The sequence below is a fragment of the Oxyura jamaicensis genome, chromosome Z, assembly GCF_011077185.1.
Source record: "Oxyura jamaicensis isolate SHBP4307 breed ruddy duck chromosome Z, BPBGC_Ojam_1.0, whole genome shotgun sequence".
NCBI classification, from domain to species: Eukaryota; Metazoa; Chordata; class Aves; order Anseriformes; family Anatidae; genus Oxyura; species Oxyura jamaicensis.
This window is the reverse complement of record NC_048926.1, coordinates 9,789,528-9,811,887: the sequence shown is the minus strand read 5'-3', so window position 1 is coordinate 9,811,887 and position 22,360 is coordinate 9,789,528. Positions and strand designations below refer to the sequence as shown.

The 22,360-nt window shown below is 56.1% G+C and overlaps 1 protein-coding gene across 12 annotated transcripts in view; it reads right to left on the bottom strand.

The window, feature by feature from the left end:
- CNTFR (ciliary neurotrophic factor receptor) overlaps positions 1 to 22,360 on the bottom strand; it is a 176,848-nt gene that overhangs the window by 13,430 nt on the left and 141,058 nt on the right. For all 12 annotated transcript variants that reach the window (XM_035309800.1, XM_035309811.1, XM_035309799.1 and 9 more), the window contains 3 exons: positions 8,015 to 8,132; positions 7,083 to 7,249; positions 78 to 241 (listed from right to left, as the gene is read on the bottom strand). In XM_035309800.1, the coding sequence (XP_035165691.1) occupies positions 78 to 241; positions 7,083 to 7,249; positions 8,015 to 8,132 (449 nt within the window). The remainder of the gene's footprint in view (positions 1 to 77; positions 242 to 7,082; positions 7,250 to 8,014; positions 8,133 to 22,360) is intronic.

The window sequence follows — 22,360 nt, the reverse complement described above, 5'->3', positions numbered from 1 at the left end:
CGTTTCAGTCCCTGACCACTCGTTGCCAGCGCATCCCCACGTTGCCACCACGCTGCCTCCTGCTCAGCATCACTTACGTGCTGCCACTGGTCCAGGATGAGGGGCCGATACCGCAGGAAGAACTTGAGCGGGAAGGACTCGGGGTCGGGCCAGGACGAGGGGTTTTGCCATGCCACCTCCAGCCGCCGGGGGTTATTGGGCACGGGCTTGGCCACCACGCTCTCTGGAGGGTCTGGCTTTACTGGAAGAGAAAATATTGGCTGTTAAAGCCCAGGTGATGGCTGGTGAGCCACAGAAAAACACTTCTTGTGTCCAGAGGTGAGGTCAGGGCCATGGCTGTCCCGGCACAGAGTAACCACTACGGCAGAGATGCCAGTGGTGGCCAGAGCAAACTGCAGCCCTCCTCCCCATGGGTAGCAGGGCCATGGCAAGGAGCCCACCAAGCCCAAACCCCCTGCTTTCCTTGCTCCTCCTGACTGCTGGGAGTCTGACCCACCATCAGACCTGCTCATCCCACAGTAACAAGGCAGAGTTTGGCCCTCGGTTGAGGGCCAGGGATCCCAGGTGTTGGCACATGGTATTCACAGCAGGCGAAGGACTGATGCTCACCTTCCACCCCAGGTCTCTCTCACCCCTGCTCTGGTTTAGGAATAGGGAGATATTTTCTCGCTACTTGGCACGTATTTCAAGAGAATATTAATTGACTACTAGCTATGCAATGTGCTTGGCAGTTGCTGCTACTTTAAAGTGCTGGGAGCAAATGCTGTGCTCCTCACCAAAAGTCTGCTCAGCTCCCAGCAGCTCAAGCTTCCATTTTGCAATAGCACAGCCCTACAAAGTCCAAGACACGGGTTGTAAAGGGACCTGGTGAAGGCACCAGCACCCATCTCCACTCCCAAGCATGAAGGAGGGATTCCAGGGCCAGGAGGAGCACATATCAGCGTGGTCACCCCAGAGAAGGTGCAGCAAGGGGGAACCCCACGAGGCAGGCAGGAGCTGCTGCTGAGGGATGATTTGCTGGGACTGCAGTGCTGAGCTGCTCCAGATGGCTGTGTAATTCCCCCGCTCGCTTTGAATCCCTGGGCTTGGGCTGGACATCAGCTTCCTCCGAGAGGGCCTTGGAGTCCAAACACATACGGAAAAATATAAATCCAGCGCTGGCTCGGCGGGCTGGGTTTGCAAAACAAAAATCTGTTTGGCTGAATGAATGCAGATGACTGCAACCCGCAGCTCCCTGGTAAGGGATGAAAACACTGGGGTGGGGATGGCCATGATGGGATGCCAAAACTCTGAGCGGAGCCCTGGTGTAAGGCAGGGGACTCAGTTTTGCTTTCTGGTGTGACAGCACACAGCCATGGCAGAGGGATGCTCAAACGCAGCCATGCTAGTGCCGTGGCAGGTTGGAGGAGAGCAAAAGACGGTGCCCTGATGCTGAGGGGGGAGCCAGCCCTAAATTTTGCAGGGATGTGACCCCCTCACATGATCCGGTGTCTGTCCCCGGCCACGGGGGAAGGCTGTCCTGGCTCTGAGTGTGTGCGGCAGAGCTGGCTGCAGCGAGGCTTCAAACAGTGCCGCGTTAATGGGAAAACCAGCAGTCCCCAGCACGAGGGCTGCGGCTGCCTCCCCACGTGTCCTCCCTTCCATCCGTGGGACTCCTGCCCAGGCTTGTGTGAGGCCCAGCAGTGCCAGCCCCTCCAGGAGCACAACGCTGGAGCCGCTCCTGCCATGTCCCTCCAGCACGGCGGGGATACCAGGACGCAGGGCCCCGCATCACCTCTGGCACCTCGTCCAGCACATGACCTTGAAGGAGTCCTTCGTCCTCCGCAGCATTCCAGGTCCCTGCTCCCCACACAGGGACGAGCACTCCACTTTCCCCCGGCCTTTGTCTGCCCAGTCCATTTAGAGAGCAAATTGCGAGGCAGGGGCTGTCTGGCTGTACATCAGCGAGCATAATAGAGCCCTGTCTTCAGTGCGGGCCCGCAGGCAGTAATGCAATATAAGCAATAATAGTAATAATAATAATGGACGATGGGCATTAGGCTGAGCATTGGTTAAGCGGCCACAAAACCAGATGTAACATTATCCCACAGAGCTGACGGAGCATCTCCAAACATTCCCGAGAAGGAGACACGGGATTTGGCCAGGACGCAGCTCACAGCTTGTCCCGCTTCACTTAGAGGACCCAGCGGTTATCTCTGTGTTTTGCTGTCAGGCCAGGCTTTTCCTGAAGGCTTTGCAGGCTCACACAGGACCACAAGTGTTTATGGAAGGAGGTGCTGCCTGAGCCCGACCCCTCGCCCACCACACACCCGTCCTCCCACCCTGCACTGAAATGGATCCCCTGCGGCTGTTAAATATCCCCTGGCATTTTCTCCGAGAAGAAGGATATTAAACTCCATGTCTTAGCCAAATGTCAGTCTAGGTAATTTAATTCTGCCTCCCTAAGTAGTATGAATTGAACTGACCTTCTGCCTAGGCAACTGTATACCTGTGTTCAGGGACTGAATTCCTCACAGAGGTGGGCACGTTCGTCCTCACACAGCCCCTCTGCGATGCTCTGTGCCTTAATCGCCCCAGAACTGCAGCAGGGAGGATCGAGCAACTTCCCTAAGGTGACACAAGGGACAGGGGTGGCAGATGTGGCAAGGCACCCATGCCTGCATGGCCACCTTCCTCCTGTCCTGAGCTCTGTTCCCTTTTTCTAAACTGTGATGTCCCAGCAGGCTGGCATGGTAAGGCAAACAACCCTGTTACTATAAACCCTTTGGCTCATTCACAAAGCCTTCCAGCTGCTTGGGGGTGCAATGCCCCCTTGCTGGGGCTAGCACCCAGCAAACCCGTCTACTCTCCCTTGCTCAGCTCTGCCCAGGGCAGCTGCAGCCCTGCCTGCTCTCACCATCTCGCCAGCCCAGAATGATCAATGCTACCAGGATGCTGCATGTTTAATGATGTGGATCTTCTGCTGCTAATTTGCCCCAGGCTCCCATTAGGAGGAAGGCAGGCGTTGCCACGGAGGTGGGATGCTGGTCTTGTGGTGATTGTCCCTGCTTTGCTGCAGGATGCTCATGCCAGCTGTGTGGAAGGGGGGGGATACATCGTCAAGGGCCATTAATGTTCCCACACTGCCCCAGCTACGCTGCCTGGCACCTTCTTCTGCCTCCAAGCCTGCTTCTCTCCTGCTCCTCCAGCTCCTCTCCCACCTCCTCCTGTCTTAGGGCCAGACCCCTGATGCCTGCAGGGCTTTGCGCAGCCTTGCCCTCCCCATGCTCACCTTTATTAATATTGATACCTTTGCAGAAAACATAATTATGAAAAAAAATTTCCAGCAGCGAGCCAGGGAGGAAGGCAGCCCGGATGTCCTAGAGATGAAAGATGGGGGGCAGAGGGCTGGAAACCCTCTTCCAGCCATCACTGGAAATGGAAACGCAGAGCAGCCCCTCGCAGCTGGCTGCTAATAACCGGCACCATGCGACCGCCAGCAAGGCATCGGCTCGGGATATCAAAAGAAAGCACCAGTCATTTTCCACTCAATTAGAGTCATCTTCCGAGCAGCTGGGGAAGGGATTTTCTGCTGGGGTTTCTGGTGGGGGAGGAAGGAAGCAAAACCAAAGGAGGTCACTTCTTCCCAAGGGTCTTTTTGTGACTGGCCAGCGGGTGGTCCCAGCAGGGAGCGGCCACGGCTCTGTGCTCACCCTGGCTCCAGGCTGGGCACAAGAGCAGGATTTGTGCCTGGCCTCGGATGCCTGTGTCCTTTGGCATCAATGGGCCAATGCAAGGGTTTTGTCCAGAGACATTTTTTTCTGCTCCTTCGTCTGGCAAAGCCCAGCGTAACTTTAAAGATGAGAGCTCAGCCTGGGTGATGCTGGTGGACTCTGCTGGGTGCCACTGGCTGTGCTGGGGCAAAGTCTCACCCCAGCACTGCTTTTGCATTTGCAACTGTGGAGAGGAGAGCCCCCAGAAAAGGTGCAGACATGCTTGGGTAAGGAAAGCAGGCAGGCTGAGGCTCTTCTCCCACTGAAAGTCACCCAGGCAGAATTGCCTAGCAAAATGTACTAAAGCAGCACACTCGTTCTAATTGGAAACAACACCAGGAATGCACAAGGAGAAGCTCGGTGACGGGTATGTGGCTGTTGCTTCGTGGTGGCTGAGTTCTTCCTGAAACAACTCTGCTAAGCCTGTCAGTTGGCTGCTTAAATGCTCGCTCACCGCTGCCTCTGCACTTTTTATGCACAGCAGCCGTAAAATATCCCAAGGAGGAGAATTTCATAGTTGTGCAGAACATGGAGATTTTAAGGCCATAGGACAGCGAAGCTCCGCTCTGTCTTGTCACCCCTTCCACAAGTGCCTTTGAGCATCTGCCACAGGGTGCTGGGGGTTTCACCCCCCTTCATCTGCTGGGACACATCTGGTTCTCCTGCATCCCTCTGGGCTCTCTGGGAAGAGGCAGCAATATCGCGCCCGTGCTAGCAGCTGGCCTCGCTCTCCGCTCCTCTGACCCGGCTGGGTTCAAGCTCCTGGGCTGAATCCGGCTTGTGCCGGTGCTGGGACGGGTGGGCTCGCAGCCAGGCGTGCTTCCCGGGGGGGCTGCCCTTGTGTGCTGGAGCGGGGACGGGCAGATTCCTCCTCCCGAGGTGGTGCTGGTTGTTTTGCTCAGGAGTGGCACCAGATGTTCACAAAGCCAGGCAGGGCATGGGTGGGATGCAGATGTTACAGGAGGATGCCCTGAACTCCTGCAGGAGGGAATGCAAGGAACTTGGAAAATGCAGCTTAATTGCTGCCCTGGGCCTGCAGGCTGGAGGTTACCTTCGTTTAAGGAGTGTATCTTCCACGAAGACAACAATTTCCATTTAAAGACACCCAAGTGGCTGGATCTCCACTGCTTCCCTGCTAAGCTCCTTGCTGTGTTATAAATATTTGTGCATCAAAGAATAGGAACTTTGGACATGGACCACAGCTGTGGGGACACAAAAAGACAGTCCTTGCTCCAAAATAATTTCCCTACTCCTGACACCCTGTTTTTTGTTTGATGTTTTCCAGGATTTGGGGTAGAAAGGGAAAATCTGGGACAGCGGTGGAGCTCCTCTTCCTGCACTCTGGCTCTTACAGCTGCTCAGGACTGGCACATGCAGCACATCCAAGGCATTGACTGACGGCTGGCTGCACTTCAGGGATTCATTTCTTTGTTTCTCTGGTCCAGTAGTTGCCACATGTAACCAGCAAATTGTTTTTCAACTTGTTCCCTAACTCCTCTCTCTCCCATTTTTCCTGTTCTTTGAGAATGGACAACCTCGTCACCGCACTGGCTGCAATCTGCCTTTGGCTGGTGGCAAAATCCCCGTGCCCAGCTCCCTGTTTTGTCACTCTTCTCACTGAATTGCCTGCTCCACAACCATCCATCGCTGCTGGAGAAGCATCAGCAGCAGGTCTGAGCTCTCTCTGCCTCAGTCAGTGCCAGGCAGAGGCTTGGCCAGCACTGCTGCAGCCTACAGAGGGCTGGGAGATCAGGCAGGACACAGGCATGGCTGTTATCACACTTGGGTTTTTACCTCTGCCCTGCAGGGCTCTGCTGGGTGCCTACATCCAGGGTGACGTGGGGTGCTCCAAGGACCAGAGCAGCCTCGCACGGTCAGCTCTGCCATCACGCCTGGGCTACGTGAGCTATGCATGCACATGGGAGGGCTTGTCCTGCCTAGGGATGGGGAGAAGGGGATGGGACGTTGTAATTTCTCTTCCAATCCTATTTCCCATGACTCTGCTTCCAGCACAAAGACCAAACCTCTACTTTAGGAAAGCTCAGAGGAGCTCAGCTGCCATGAGAGACCTGGACCACAAGGGACAGGACCAGGCTGAACACCAGGCCACCGGTGGGACCAATTGCAACCTGCCCTGCTCCCCTGACATGCTTAGGTGTCAGCAACCCCACATGCAGGAGGTCCTACACAAAGCATCCTCCAGCTCCCTTCGGAAGGAGCCAGATCCACCCGGCTCCAAAAGAGACCCACCTCTAGCCAGAGATGAGCCATGAGAGATGCCTCTGGGACAGCAGATTTAAGGGAAAAAAAAAAAAAATAATAAAAAAAAATGCTGCACCACAGCAGCTGGGAGACTGAGGAGTGAGAACCAGCTGCACAGACCCCCAGGTCAGTGCAGCAGGAGGGCAGGAGGAGCTCCAGGCAGGCAGCAGCAGTTCCCCTGCAGGCTGTGGAGAGGCCCCTGGTGGAGCAGGCTGTCCCCCTGCAGCCCATGGGTCCCACATGGAGCAGATCTCCACACTGCAGCTCATGGAGGAGCCCCCGGTGGAGCAGGTGGATGTGGCCTGGAGGAGGCTGCGGCCCATGGAGAGCCCCCGCAGGAGCAGGCCCTGGGCCGGAGCTGCAGCCCGTGGAGAGGAGCCCACGCAGGAGCAGGGGGCGCGGGGGGAGCTGCTGCCCGTGGGGGACCCGTGCTGGAGCAGTTTGTTCCCTGCAGGCTCAGTTTGGGAAGGACGGCATCCCATGGGAGGGACCCCACGGGGAGCAGGGGCAGGGAGTGACAGTGAAGGAGCGGCAGAGACTGACTGCAGCCCCCATCCTTGTTCCCCTGTGTCACGTGGGGAGAGGACACAGAAGAGGGTAGAAGGCAGGGAAGGTGTTTTTAGTTTGGTTTTAGTTTCTCACTGTTCTAGCTTGTTAACACCTTCTATTGCAAAAACACAACTTTGTTTCTCACAGCAATAGGCAATAAATTACATTAATCTCCCTACTCTGAGTCTGTTTTGCCCGTGACGATACCTGTTGAGCAATCTCCCTGTCCTTATTTCAACCCTTGAGCCCTTTTCACCTTATTTTCTCCCTCTCTTCCCCTGAGGAAGGGGAGTGAGAGAGCAGTTATGGCAGAGTTTGGCTGCCCAGCAGGGTGAAACCACCACAGGGGGAGCACCAGGAACATGCCAGTGTGGCTCCATCTCACGCACAGGCAGGCAGAGGCTCCATCTGGAAAGCCTGGCCCTTCCCTGGCCCATCGCTCCGGCAGGAGATGCTTTTCACGGAGCAAGCCAACCCCAACACTGGCTCGGAGAGGCCAGGTTCTGCCGCGGAAGTTACCTATGGCGAACTCGTCAAAGGTGAGAGAGGTGGAGTTTTTGCCCAGAGCATTCGTGACTGTCAGAGTCACCTTGTACTTCACCGTCGAGAAGAGCTGGAGGTATCTGATGTGACACCTGTTTTTGGGAAAGATGTCCTTCTCACAGACCATCTCTCTCGTGCCATGTCTGGAAAGCAAGGATGAGAAGAGCTGTTACCTACAGACCAACGCTTGGGATGGGGATGCACACACACAGCTGGAGAGCAGGAGGATGCAGCAGCGGAGTGGTGTCCCCGCTCTGTCCACAGTCCCTGTGTGCCATCTCCCCCACAGCCAAAGGTCTGCCTTCCTCCTCAAGGATGTGTTATCCTGGAAGCCTGCACAGAGACCATGATGCAGGCCCTCATGCCGGCCCCGAGCAATGCCTGCTGCTGCTCTTCCCCCACCCCACTGCAAGGATGAGACCCCGCAGGATCAGGCTCGCCTTTCTGCTGGAGAAACAATCCCCAAAAGCTCAGGCATGGCACTATAAGGGTTGTGCTAGGGTGGGGGAATACCATGCCATGGCCAAAACGGGCTGAGGGGCACTGCTGCTATCTGGCCACAGCTGGCACACTGCAGAAAGGAGCATGCCTGTGCCAGACTTGCCAAAAAAACAGCAGGCATAACCTCCGGCATGGACAAATGGGGGAGAGAAGATGGACTTCTGGGGGCACAGAAAGGGGATATGGGAGCTGGGGGCTTTGGCAACCTCCTCTGGGCAAATGGGAATTTCTTGAGACTTTCTTTGAGAATTTGGATGTCCCTGGAGCATCCATCCCCAGGCCCATTTTTTTGGAAACTGATCCCAAATGCTCAGCACAGGTGAGACCCATGGCACCATGTGGGACCTGCTCCAGGCTGCGGGGGACAAGTGCTTCCCCTGCTGCACCCTTCCCTCCTGGGCACTTACATGACGGAGATGTTGAAGGAGTTGGGGATGTAGGTGGGGCTGGGCAGGTGCCAGCTGCAGTAGAAACCCTTCGGGTAGTTGTTGGACCGGCACATCAGCACTGGCTCTTTTGGTGGAGCTGCAGAGGAAAGAGAAAGAGGAATTATTCATCAAGGTGGGCTTATCACCAGCTCCTAAATAAGGGGATGTTCCTCCTCTCCCAGCTGGAGGGGGACATGTTATTCAAGGAGAGCCCTGGCTGTGTAAATTAGCTTAAAGCATGTCCCAAGTGTGCTGCTGAGGTCCACCATGAGACCTTGCCTCAGACTGTGCAGAGCTGCTCACCCCCTCCCCTGGCAGGTCACCTGCTCTGATGAGATAAGGGGTGGCACAGGAGGTTGGCAGGTACGGGGAGAAATTATCTTCAAGGCAGAGACATTTCTGATGGGGAGGAGGTGCTGCTCTCTTGACCCCATTAAGCTGCAGCGCTCATGGCTTTCTCTGCCATGTCCCTGGGGAGCGATAAACCTCTCATTGAGGGATGATTCTCAGAAACCCCTGAGGTCCATAAAGGGATGGAGCAGGACCACGTATGGCAGTGGAATGGCCTGAAGCCAGTAGGGAAGATCCATCTCTGCAGGAGGACTGGCTGTGTTAATGCTCAGCAGCAGCAGAGCATCCCAAGCCCATCACAGAGACGGAGGCTGGGTCCTGCATCCCAGGAGACACGGAGGCAGCCAGAAATGGGACAAGAGCACACAGTGGGGAGCAGCTACCTCTGGCCTTGTCAGATGGTCCTAGAGATTAGAGGCAGAAGGTTTTAAACCCAGCCAAGGGCTCACACTGCACTCATCTTGCCCGGACATACAAGCACGCTGTGATCTTTGCAGGAGCACAGCCAGAGCTGCAGGAAGTCTCCGTGAAATGCTGAGGGCTGGTGCCCGCAGGAGGAAACCTTATAGCTGATAAATTTGGCCCTTGCAGGTTGGTAAAATCATCTGAACTGACACTGAAGTCGACTCCTCTCAGTACCTGGACACTTGTGCTGCTGAGAGCAGAGGTGGTCACTTGCTGAGGCACCTTGGCAGGGCACTGTGCCATGAAGTATCCAGGGCTGGATGCAGCCCCCAGGGGGAAACTGAGGCATGCGGCTTCATGCACCCCATCCCCTCAGGGCAGGGCTGGATGGAGCAAGCAGTCAGCACGACAGCAAGATGAAGGGGGGGACAGCAGGGCAATGAGGCTGCTCTGATACGGGGTGCATGTTCCTCCTAATGGCTGTTTCAGCCTTCAGATGGCAGACGAAGGCCAGAGCTTGGCTAATGAGCCTCCCAGGTAAATTATTCAAGCAGACCCTCTGCAGCGAAGCAGAACAGCTAATCGCATGGCCAGAGACTAGGGCCTGCTCCCTGCTCTGGCTCCATCCTCCTCCTCCTCCTCTTCCTCGCCTGCCAGACCTTTAACCCCTTCCCTGCCCCAGGGTGAGCCCGGAGCAAACACAGGACAGCACCACCCGTTGCAGGAGAAAACAGGAGGGCTCTGGGGAGGCTTTTCGGAGGGGTGAAGGGGTGCAGGGGACATCGGGACAGGCTTTGGTGTCCCAGCGGCCGCGTGGTGGCAGTGTGGGCTAACAGCACCCGCCTGGCACCCGGCGCACTGGGCTGGGGGCTGGAAATACGGCACTTGGGCGGGGGGATGCTGGGGAGGATGCCATGGGCCTCTCGTCTGCTTGCTGCTATGCTCAGCACAGGGCACAGCCTCCTGCACGACAGCGGGAGCCAGTTAGAGCCAGCCCAGGCTTTGGAGACAAGACCCCCCCAAAGCCCGGCACGGTCCCATCCATGTCCTACGTGCCCCTGCACTGCTGCCGACCCGCAGTTGGCCCCACTAAGGATAATTTATCTCTGTTGTCCCCTCTATTGTGCCAGATCCAGCTCTCAGCAATCTGTGCCGATGAGGCTGGGTTGGCCTCGAGTCCCTGGTTTGTTTCAGTGGTGAAAGGGGCCACCCGTGCCGCTGCCCGCTTCCATCCCCACTCCGCAGCAGCCTGCTGAGGTGCCACATCTTCATGGGGAAAACCTTGAGATCCTGTGCACTGCGCTGGGATGGGGGGCCCAGACACAGCCCCCAGCCTGCATGCTTGTGGCAGCCTCCACTGGTCGGCTGTGGTGCCTTTTAGCCAGCAAGAGGTGGAAGGGGAGCCTGGGAAGGCAGAGGAAACCACTGGAGTGTCTGCCTCTATCGTGCCTAGGCAGCATCCTCAGCCCGAAGCAGCTGAGGGGACACCGCCGCACAAACCTGTCTCACCTCAGCTGTCACCCTCCCTGTGTGTGCCCCCACTGCCTGGGGACACTCCTGCAAGCTCTTTATTTCCAAAGAGCCATCAGTCCTGGAGCAACAGGCGTCTTGGGGGGCCAATGCAGATGGTGGCCTGCAACCCCCCTCCTCAGCAAGGACAGGTCCTCGCCAGCACAGCTCATCCTGCCCATCAAGGGCTCTTACAGACTGCAAATAAAATAGCAGGCTCCAATCGATCCTGCGCTCCGTAATGCTGTCTTTGGAGGTGGGCCAGGCTGTCGGCCGATAGAGAGAGCAAGAAAGGCAGCGAAGGAAAACAAAGCCATCAAGGGAGCATTAGAGGCTTTTTCTGCCCTGAGGCCCACAGAGGGCTTTGGGCAGCGCCCCTGGGTGTGCAGAGCCCAGCTCCAACCTCTCCCATCCCACCAGGCTGATGTCCAGCTCTCAGCCCCCGTTGCCCCCAAATCCAGCCCCATTATCACGTAGCCCCCTTGAGGTCGGTGCCTACAGCCTCGGTGTCCTGCGGCCACCCGGCGCACAGGCACTTCTCTGTGGGACACGGGAACGGCCGCACGCAGCATCCCTAATCCTGGCAAATATTTACATCCCTGTCGCCTCGTGGAGCTGCCGAACTCTGTCAAGGCAGAGCTCCTTTCCTCTCGCTGCAAACATTGCCTGCCCTCTCTAATCTGTCTATTAACCTCTCGCATGGCAGGAAGCCACTTCTCCCACGTGCTCTGCTGACGTCCTCTCTGCAGGCCCAGGGTGGTTGATGCCCAGGCCCTGGTTGCTTCCCAGTCCCCTCGCCCCCCCTGCACAGCAGATTGTGTTCTTGCTGCAAAAATCTCGAAGGGGTGAAACGGCTCATCCCTCTTGCAAGCCGTGCAATGCCCCTGCAGAATGCAGAGCTCTGCCAGGGAGTGAAATCTGCTCCATCAGGGTCACCGTCCCTGCAAACCCCACAGAAGTCCCAGGGCAGGGATGGGGTCGCCTCCCCCACCACGTGCTGCCCTGGGCTCTGCATCCCTTTGACTGCTGTCTCTGCAGCCCGTTGGGAATCGCTGACGCCTGTCCAGTGCCAGCACCTCTGCCTGGCTGGTGACAGCGCAAGGACAGCCCCTGAGGATAAACGCAGCCCTGGATGCCCCGGCACAGACACAGGGTTTTGCCTCTCTCGTCACCTCTCAAGCCCAGTTGTCTTTGTACCCCGAGTCCCACTGTGCAGGGAAAAAGTGTAACTGATCCATTTTAGAAACCACTAAAAATGATCTACAATAGCTTTTGCTAGCCCTGCTAGGTCATGAGATAATGGACATTAAAATTGTGGCATTTTTATATATAGAAAAGTTATTTTAGGTCATTTTTAGAGGTTTCTGAAATGGATCAGTTATAATTTTCCTCTCCCGCTGAGGGCTGAATGTACTAAAGGTGCCTTGTTCCACAGGTGGAGGGATACAAAAAAATAGTACGCATAAAACTTTTAAGAGGCCTCTAAAACACTTCTGTAGGAGGTATTTCTTCTCTTTCACTCGGGGCACATTCAGGCCCCGGGCTGCTGGGGGATACCGATGTTACACTGCGCTCGCGGGATGACCTGCATAACTCATCATCCCCAGCTCGTGCCAGCAAAACCCCCAGGGCCCATGACAGCATCGTGTGCTCGTGCCAAGCTCCAGCCCTCACGCAGCCCGCGTGCGTGCGTGCGCTCTGCCCCGTGCAGGGGACAGCCCCAGCACCAGGCTCACTCCTGTGCCTCGTGCCCTGCTTGTGCCGAACGTGACGGGAAGCCCCCTCCTCATCCTCACACAGAGATGAATCTTGCACCGCTGCCACGATCAGCCCTGCCTTGCAGCTTTGCTCATTTGCGAGCCGTAAGTAAAAATGCACCCAGGTGGCCAAAAGCAAAGCTGCAGCGGCTGGGGGAATGACAGGGAACCAAACGGGGTGGAGATGCCACCCTGGAGCATGTGGGGAGCAGAGACACCACCGTGCATGCGGGAGCAGCACGCCTCCACACACACCTGCCCAGCCCCTTTTGTTCCACGCACACCAGCTGCAAACACAATGCATTATTTATCTAACGCCACTTTTCCAAAATTGTATATGTACAACAGGCTGGTAGGAAACAACAAAGAAAACAGCGATGAATAAATCATATTTGCTCTGCCCGGCTGAGCCTCCATCAGCCGCACACCTTCTGCCTGTGTGCTCCCGGCAGCGTGGCTATGGCTGGGACAGTCCCTTCTGTCACCCCAAATGCTGGGATGTGGCCATGTCCCATACCTGGATCAAGGGAGGGAGGTGAAGCTCTGACCGTGCTTCTCTTTGCTCTGCTACCCCTCATCTGTGCTGCTCTTGGGCATCCTCCTGCTTGGAGTTACACACCAAAGAGAGATCCCTCTCTGGAGCTCAAATCATCGCAGGTTAGCACCAGAGATGCCCACGCTCAGCCAGTGCCTGGCCCAGCCCCAAGCCCTCCTGTGACAACACCAAAGCACATGAAAAAGCTCCTGGCTGCTCTTCCCAGGAGGTCCTGAAATGGATCAGGGACGCTGTGGCCCTACCCGTCCCCAGCGCAGGGACCCAGCGCTGTAACCAAAGTCCCCCAGCCCCACTGCCACCTAGGAGCCAGCTCCCCAGTCTCAAAGAGAGAGAATTTATCCCCTAGAAGGTGCCGAATAAAAGGGTAGACTCAGCAAAAGATAAATTTCTTAAAGGCCCTGTTTTACACTGATTAAGGCTCATAAACCAAGCTATGGATTTTCTCATTTCCCTTGCAGAAAATTCACACTGAGAGGCAGCGCTGTAAATTTGGGGAGGAGGCACGCAGCATTACTCACCCGTAACAGAGTTCAGAGCCCTGCCTAAGTGCAAATCGTGGTACAAGCCCCGAGCCCTAAATGCTGCCCCTCAGCAGGGAGGTGTGATGGGTGAGAGCACCCTGCAGGGGACCCCTTTTGGGGTGCTGGGCTGGGTGCTGTGGGGTCATCATGCCTTGGGGGTGCTGGGCACCTCCAGGCCTCCCCTGGGACCCCAATGTCCCCTGGGGCCACCATGGCAGAGAGCCACCCCCCACCAGCCCGTCCTCCAGCTGAAAGCACGGAGCAGCTTTGCTCCGAAACAGTATTAAATATTGAACAAAGGCAAGCAAATCTGTTATCTGGGATAATTGGGAGTAAATAAAACATTTAACCAAACCAAATGCAGCTGTTTCTACTTGGAGCCGGCACAGCAGCGGGGAAGCCAGCTCAGCTACTCCGTGTCCTCGTTACGGCAGCTGATTATTGTTTTGTGTACAACGGTAGCACCGCCAGCCCTCGGACGGGGACGGGACCCGCGGTGCTGCGTGCCCACGAGGGGCAGGGGCTGGTGGGGCCGGAGGGCAGGATGCGGCCCCCGGGAAGGACTCGGGGCACAGGAAGCTCTCGTCAGGGCTGGGATTTGCTCTCCAGCCCGGGGAGTTCACATCCAGGCCAGCTTTCCTCCCCCAACACCTCTGCGAGGAGATTTGCCTGTAACGCAAACCATTTCAGAGCCAGGTCACTGGTTTGCACATAGCCCCGGGGCAGGAATGACCAAACCTCCTTACCAGCTGCTCGGCAGCCTCTGGGACACGGCGTGCCGGGACGCCAGCCAGCTCCTGCAGACCTGAGGAGTGGGGTGGGACGCGGGGCTGTGCTGATCCCATGGGAAGGTGCCGGCAAATAGGGCCATGGGCGGACAAGGGGATGGAGAGCACATCCCCGGCCACGGCACAGGGCTGGGGCATCCTGGGGTACCCGGCTGCTGTGCCCAGCATGAAGGGGCTGATGTGCTTTTGCTTGCTCACCTCTGGAGTCTTTCCACCTCTGGGGCTTGGGGTGCAGAGCTTGATGCATCCACTGCAGCTCCCACCCCAATGCTGGGCTTATCCTCTCTAAAATGTCTGGGAAAGATGCTGGGCATGAAATCCATAGCATTTTCCAGTCCCTGACAAACTAAACTCCGCTTCCAAGGGAGTCTTAACCATCCTTCCTCTCCTGGCCTTTCTCCTCGACGTGAAGTTGGATGCATGGTGCCGAGGTGATGCAGGGGCATGGTGACTCCTTGCACCCAGATGTGTCTTGCAGCACCTGCTCCTCACCCCAAACAGCTGGGTGGGAACATATCACAGCCCCGACCTCCAGAGAGGAGCAGCTGTCTCCCTCGGAACCCTTCAATAAAAGGCTTGGGTGACCAGTACCCAAACTGCCCCAAGGTGTTTGGTTCCTGCCATGCCTGATCTCACCATGAGCCCCACAGTCCTGGAAACTGAACCTGCGCAGAGACCCGTAAACTGCCCCCAGGAGCTCAGCTAGAAGCCCCAGCTCAGCTGTGTGTGGCATCTGTGGGGTGCCCCCAGGGTTCCCCAGCTGGTACTGGGGAGCCTGAGCGTCTGTGCCACGTCCTCCAAGCCTGTGGGATTTGCCAGAGGGGACTCAGCATCCCCTTCTCCCTCTTTTCCTGGCTCCAGGCATAAAAACCCGCACAACCTACACCGTGCAATTCCCCTGCCCCTTCCTTCACCTTACTTAAAGTTTGCAAGCAAGCAATCCATCCTCCCTGCCTCTCCAGATGGAGAAGAGAGGGAAAATACCAGGTGTAATCAGATGCAACTGAGACCATCGGCAGTTGCGTATCCTCGGCAAAGCTGTCCCACCAGAACTCCTGGAAATTGTAAATTTATCCAGGAGGAGCCTCTGGAGGGAAGCTACAAGCACTTTGTCATGTACCGAGCAGCAGGCTAGCCACAAATATTACCAGCTATCACTCCCAGCTGGGGAAGTGCAGGCTGCCTCCGACAGCCAGCAGCTCTCCAAAAATGCCTCTTCTCCCCTCATCCCGCTCGAGAGGTGGCTGGATGCATCCCCAGCTCCACACTGCCCACCCTGGGATGCTCTCCTGCTAACCTGGGATGGGGAGACCTGCTGGCTGAATAGTCCCTCACATGGCAGGGCATGGAGAGGAAGGAGTAAGAGGTTTCTGCTGCTTTGGAGGAGAGGAAGGGATGTTTTTGTGCTTCTTCTGCTCTGCTCAGCCTCAGCATCCCCAGGACACCGACTCGCATCCTCCCGTGCCCGTTCCTCAGCCCCAGGGACCCCATAGCTCTGTGTGTGTGACAGCCCCAGCCCCTGCAGCGCTGGTGGCTTCCTCACCCTGCCAGCTGGGAAACTAGCTGCAGACACCTCGTGAAAATGGCTGGGCTGGAGCCAGAGGTCCCCCGAGAGATGCTGGAGTCAGCTGCAGAAAGCTCACAGATGACCAAGATGTTCCTCATATGGCTTCTTTCTGTGTTCCCACCCCAAAACTGTGCATGTCCCTGCAGCAGCAGCCTGCGTCACGAGCATGGCTAGCAAAGCTGCCTGGCTCCTTCCCAGATGTCCTCTGCATAAAACACCCCAGAAAATCTCAGCATGGACTTTGGTAGGGATGAGACCATGATGGATACCTTGGGACTGTGGGGATGGCTCTGGCTGTGCTGCTGTTAGAGGCTGCTCAGGGATGCTGCCATCCCGTTAATGATGTGCACCTGGGAAAATGCTCAATCTGTCCCAGAAAATGAGGTCTCCACACCAGCCCCTCACTGGCCACCCTCCTGCTTTGAGGAAACAGCGGTCAGACAGGTCGCTAACAGCAGGAAGGTCTCCTGCTCAAGCCTAAATCCTTTCCTGTGCTGATGGCACCGTGGGGTAGAAGCAGGCAGGAGGAGGAAGCCCATCTTCAGAGCATCTCTGCAGCTCACCCAAAGGGGTGAGCTTCCCATCCCTCAAGGGGATGAAAGCCATGAGTTTATCACTTCTGGAAGGGGTCAGCAGGTGAACCAGCTCAGCTAGCACTGCTGCTCGACACAGACCCAGCAATTTCACTTCTCCCCCATTTCTCAGGAGCCACGCAGGAAAGCAGCTCCGGCTCTGCTGGCTTCAAGGGATAGGGACAAAGTTAAAATCCCTGGGTCTCCAAAATGGGAACGCCAGCAGGTTCTGCAGAGGAAATGGGAACAACCTCTCCCAGGAGAAACATCTCCCCTTGCTTCTTACAAAGCTTCAAGGCTAGCCCCTATCCTGAATTAGGCCCTGGCCTCATTCCTATCTTAGGGCAATGAGATCCTTGGGACGATGTAAGGCACAAAACCCCGGACGTCACTGCATTTGGAAATAATAGCTGCATCCTCAACACAACCAACATCAAGGGAGGTCCTGTTGTTCAGCCCATCTGCAAAGGCACAGAGCTAAAAAAAGGCTCTTCGCTTTATGACAATGATGCTCAATTTCTTCAAACCCCATCTCAAAGGGTTAAAACCCCGCAGCTGGCCACGAGCAAGCCCCATGGGATGATCCTGGTACGCATGGCCAGGGCAGTGACGGCAGCTCGAGGGGCTCGGGGAGCCCCTTCCCACCCGCCTGAGAGCCAGCACTCTGCAAAACAAAGCCAGAAGCACTAAATGACTCGATTACTCCCGGTGACAGCTTTTGCTTGTTCTAATTGTCACCTGTGAAATCTTTTCAAGGTTGTCTTCATTTCCTTCCCTCCTTCCTTCCCTCAGCTCAGCTCCGAGCTCACGAGCACCCCACCAAATTCCCTTAATCTCCCCTTTAGGTCATACACCATCTTCTAAGCCTTTAATCAATTTTCCCCTGGAGCCCCTGCAATTTGGCAATGACCTTTTAATAGCGAGACACCCAGAAGCAAACGCAGTTCCCACAAGCTCTGTGCCACCGAGGCAGTGACACCGCTGCCACCCTGCCCTGCAGGTGACAACCTGGGCGCCTGGCACTGTCTGTCCCTGCCACCTGCAGCATGCGGGCAGCAGCCCAGGGCACAGACAGTCCCTAAATTATGTTTTGTTAGAAGAGAAGCAGCTTCCCAAGCGCCCTCTGATTTGCTTCCAAAGAAGGGCAAATAAGAAGCAATTATTTTGGAGAGTTTTTAGCCTAACACAACATTTTTTTTCTGCCCTCCCCTCCAGAGCAGTGGCACTGGGTGGGTCACACTGAGCTGAATTGTTACAAGCTGGGAACAGGCCCTGAGATCCAGGGACTGGCATTGATTTTCCTTTCTGGAAAGCAGGAGTTGTGCAGAAAAGCCCAGGGCTTTCTTCCTTTGCCTTTTCCCTCCACCCTCCAAGGTCAAACAGTCCTGGACTCTCAATAAACTGTCGCAGGGGCTCCAGAGGATTTCAGGAGGTATTTGATAGGATTTCTGCAGGCTTGAAGCGTGACTTCACAGGTACGGGGGGGAAATACCCAAGGGCTTTGGAGGGAAACATTATTAGAGCCACTGAAGGATTTTGCTGCACTCTCTGAAGCGTTGCACAGAAAATCGCAGAAGAGCAAGTCCCACAGTCCGGAGCTGGCTCTGAGACCGGCACAGAGCCTGTGGCTGGAGGGTGCTGCAGTGCCCTGGCTCTGGTGACATGGACAGGGCACAGACTGCTGCTCCTTGCACTGCAAATGCTTCATGCAGCAGGGACAAGTCTCCCCTTGACACAATCGGGAGGCTCAGCATCCCTCTGAGATCAGGGCAGTGGTGGGGACAGGTCTGAGGGCAGGAGAAAGAGCTGCAAGGACGTGCTGGGGAACAACCCAGGGTGCAGGGCAGTCCTGGATTTACCCCAGTACTTCTTGCCATCCTCTCCTGGAGCAGAGAGAGCAGCTCTGGCTGGGTTCATGCCAAGCAGCTGGGTCTGTCCCATGCTGTATGTGCCACCAGCAGCACAGGGTGGAAGGCAGCACGGCTGGCGATAGGTGGGTAAGGGCTATGACATGCGGCTGAACCTGCCAGGACTGAAGCCCAGGATCCAGTACCAGAGGATTTGGGCTTTGTGAGAACAAAGATGCACAAGGGCATTTTCCAAGAGCTGTTCCCGCAGCTCAGCCATGGCCCGGCGTAATGAAATGCAAATGAATTTTGAGGTCATAGCTCACACACGCATCTCGGTGCCTGCGTCTCCTGCTTTCTGCACTAATATGGGCTGGAAAGGCGAGAACTGGGGAACGACCCAGAGGGCAGGAGCGTGGTCTTTGTTTCTCCTCCCCGTCCCGATGCTTTACTTGGACCCTTGGGGAAGTTTTAGCTTGAACGCAGCCCTCTCTGTGAGCCAAATGGGTTGCAAATGTATTGGCATGTGTTGTGTCATCTGCAGCAGCAGTTAATAGGATCCATTTTCCAAGGAAGGGGAAAGAAAAGGAAGAAGAGGGGGATGCTTAAATCTGCAAAACAAACGTCCGTCACCCCTTCTGATGCGATAAATCCATGGTGATAGATTATATATGAAAGGTTCGTCTAGAGCAATAATCTGCCAGGGCTTCTCACAACAATGCAGCTGGATTCAGATGTCAAACTAAAATACTTAGCACTTAATACCCTCAAAGCCTTGTACAAAGAGTAGATGCGATGCAGGCCCCGGTGGGGTTATCGGGAGATTTGTCTCCGATTTCACTGGCAACAGCCCCATTAACTCCCTAATTTTCAGGAGTGGGCAAGGGACCACCCCGCCCGGTGGCACCTACTCGGTGGCGCTGCCTCCCACCCAGCACTTCCCGCAAAGCCGGGCGATAAATGGAAGGGAAGCACCCCGTGACACCTGGCAGCCGAGGAAATGGAGGTGCTGAGCAGCCAGGGCATGGCCAAGCGGGACAGCAGATGCCCTGGGGGCATCTCCCCGTGTGGGGCGGTGAAGCAGGGTGCTGGAGCCCTGTCCTCCCTCCTCGCCCGCATGCCTTCCCCTCCGCCCCAGCAGATGTTCTGGGTCCTGTTCCCCAGGACGGATCCCGGCTTGATTTATTACTGGACGTGACTTCTGGAGTTCGTCAAAGGCACCCGCCCCCCCTTCCCCTGCCTTTCCCCACACCCTTCCCATTTTGTTTTACGTTCACTTTGTGGTCTCCCCACCATAGCCTGCAATAAACAGAAACTCATTTCCAGTATAAACAACTGCACACTCTGCCCCAGCGAGCCGCGCGACCCTGCCTCTCCATCTCCCCACCCCGCGCTGCTTCGGGCTCTGGGAAAACCGATTCTTCCTTCTGTTTTTTTTCACCCCCACCCTCCTGGCCCTTTGCACTTTTTTTTTTTTTTTTTTTTTCCCCGAGATTTATAACGTGCCAGCCGGAGTCGGAGTGGTCGATCCTGCCCCACGTCACGTACGTGCCATTAGAAGTAACTCGACCACTGCGTCTGGGTCAGGAAAGCCACCCGAAATCCCTGCGCAGAGCACACACCGAAGAGCTGGAGATGGGAGCAAAGCTCTGCTGGAGGCTTAGCGCTGAGGTGCGGGTGTTGTCAAGAGGAAGGCCAAACGCCTCTCAAGACCATTTTTGGCTTAGAACCTGTTTCAGCTCAACCACCCGCCAGCTCGTGCTGCTTGTCAGACACGGTGACCCCCTCCTGGTGCCTCTTCCCCAAGCGCGGGGCAGATCCTGCCCTCCCCAGGTGCCACACCGGGAGGGATCAAAGGGCAGCCAAGCCTGGGAGAAAGGCTTGGCATGGAGAGCTGGAATGGATTCACCTCTCCCAAGCACTGATGCTCTCAGGGTTGCCTTCATCCACCTTTAAGCACCTGGTAGGGAGGTGGCTGGGCCAAGCAGGTTGTCTCTGCTCACGCTGTGCTCAGAGACAGGCACCTCAGGGGGGCAGATCACCAGGTGGCATTCCAGTTGCTTCTCTCCAGGGAACACAGCTGTCTGCAGCATTTTTATGGATGTACGGGGAGGGCAACCAGGGCACTTGCACTAGAAAGCCCCTTAACTTTGCAAATAATTGTATTTGCATTAATGCCTTCATCACCCAGGGTGGGCATGATGTGCAAAGGCACTGTGGATGGAAAGTGCTGCTTGGCCCAGCTCTCCTGACCCTCTGTCCAAAGCTTCGTGGATTCAACCAAGGAAAAGACAAACGTTTTTGACATACGGGTAATTAAAACCTGAAGGATCTCACCAAAGGCTCTGGTGGATTCCCTGCCTCTGGAAGTCTACAAATCAGGGCTGAGTGTTCTCCTAGCTGCTCTGCTGCCTTTCTGTGATGTGCCTGGGCCATGCAGGAGAGCAGCTGCTAGCAGCAGTCCCCCACACCTCCCTAGCATCCCATGCTGGAGATGCACACACCTGCCCCTGCAATGGTGTGAGGACATTTGGGTCACTCCCTGGGACAAGCCAGCCCAGGACAACCAGTTTTTTAGGAGCTAGACGTTTAATTCCAGGCAAAGAGCTAGTCAAAGCAGCCGATGGTTTCATTTCTGCTGGGAGATTAAAACAAACATGGAAATGAGGTGGGTGAGTTGAAATCTGAATCCAAAAGATTTGGCTGGAGAGTATCCCAGCACTGCAAATCGGCCCCTAAGAGTGCTGGTAATGCCCAGATCCCTGCTGCGGATGCTGTCTGACACCAGGCTCATGGTACTGTCTGCTGTGACTCACTGACAGCAGGGCTTGTGCAGCCCCAGACAGCTGGCTTTTGGCTGCTTGTTCAGGATCTCTGTTGGTTTTGCCCCATCTGGGTCTTTTGAAGTTGAAACGAGCACCTCGAGGTGTCTGCGGAGTGCCGGAGCCTCCTTTGCAAGGCTGCAAAATGCTCCCAGTGCTGCACAGGCAGCACCACACCTGCAAGAGGGCTGTGTTACTTGGGAAAAAAAAAATGCACATCATTTATGGGGATGTAAAACCCTGTGTGGAATCTGAATGCAAGTGGAGGCTGCGGTACTGCTGAGCAGAAATCCCGCACGAAGCACCAGGCACCTCCCAGCCACAGCTCCTGCGGTTTGCCCTCTCCTAGTAGGGGCAAAATTTGCAGCTATAGCAAGCAGCGGGGAGGGGGGCGGGGGGTGTTGCCCATCTTCCCAGCTCTGCAATCCCCCTGGGACAGCCGCGTGGGCAGGACCCTTGGCTGAAGCAGGATCTCTGCTCACCCGCTGCAGTGAAGCCCGGTCGCTCCCGGCGAGCCTTGCACGCGATGCAGGCTGCTCGGTGCAGGCACCAGGCTGCTGGCTGGCCCCGAGGAGGCTGTGTGCTCACTGAGGGAGCTGTTCCAGGCGTTTTAAGTCCCCCCGACCAAGAGTTTGCTGGGTGACAGAGGTCTGGTAATGCGAAGTGACCTTGGTGCGGCCGTGCTGCAGGTCCTGCAGATGGTCTGCCCATTGTATCGATGGGAAAGCTGGAGGGCACAGGTGGCTTCCTCCACAAAATGCCAGATTTCTATGCAGAGTGACTGGGAGAAAAAACTCATTTAGAGAAAAACACACACAGCCTTCAAGCAGAAAGATCCTCTGAGCGGAGAAAAAAATCTGTTATGTGCAGAGACTCATTTTCTCTTGGTGGCTTGGTTATTATCCTGCATCGTGCCCCCTTCCACTGCTCGCATAATACCACATGAACCCGTATCACAACGAGAGCAGTTGGTGTTGCAGCCGGCCATACGACAGCACGAGGGTTACAGATGGCTACAAGGAGCTGTGCAGGCCTGCTGGCCTCTCTAACAACAAATCCATAGCCATGGATTATCTGTCTGCCGAGATAGCTGGCAGCATTTCATCAGCCCTTCACACCCCATTGATGAAGGGACTCCTGGTACGAGGGGTGGCCAAGAAACCACTCTTCCTCTTTCCCATGGATGAGCAGCTGAAGCTGTTCCCAGCCGGCTGGAGCCCCATAGCCTTTGCTTTATCCACCCAAATCGAGCATCCTCAGTGTAGTTAATCACGGCAAGCACCGAGGCTGGAGGCAGCAGAGGCCACCAAAGCCCCGCGCTATTCAGTGACCCTGGGGAGGAATGTGGCTGACTCACATCATGGGAATCCGACCTCCACCGTGGCCCCGCTGCTTGCTGAGATCACAGACATCCATCTCCTGGCTCCACAGCTCCCGGCAGCGCTGGAAACGGGCCGGCTTGTGACCGCAGGTCGGGCCTCTAACCTCCCCGCGATGCTCCTCAGGAATCCTGGTGTGCGGCGCACACCCTGGTGCAGCGCCTGCATCCCGGTCCCCATCCCTGTCCCTGCTCCCGTGTGCAGGCACCAATCCTGCCTCTCTCCAGCATGGTATTTGCTCCAAGTGTGCC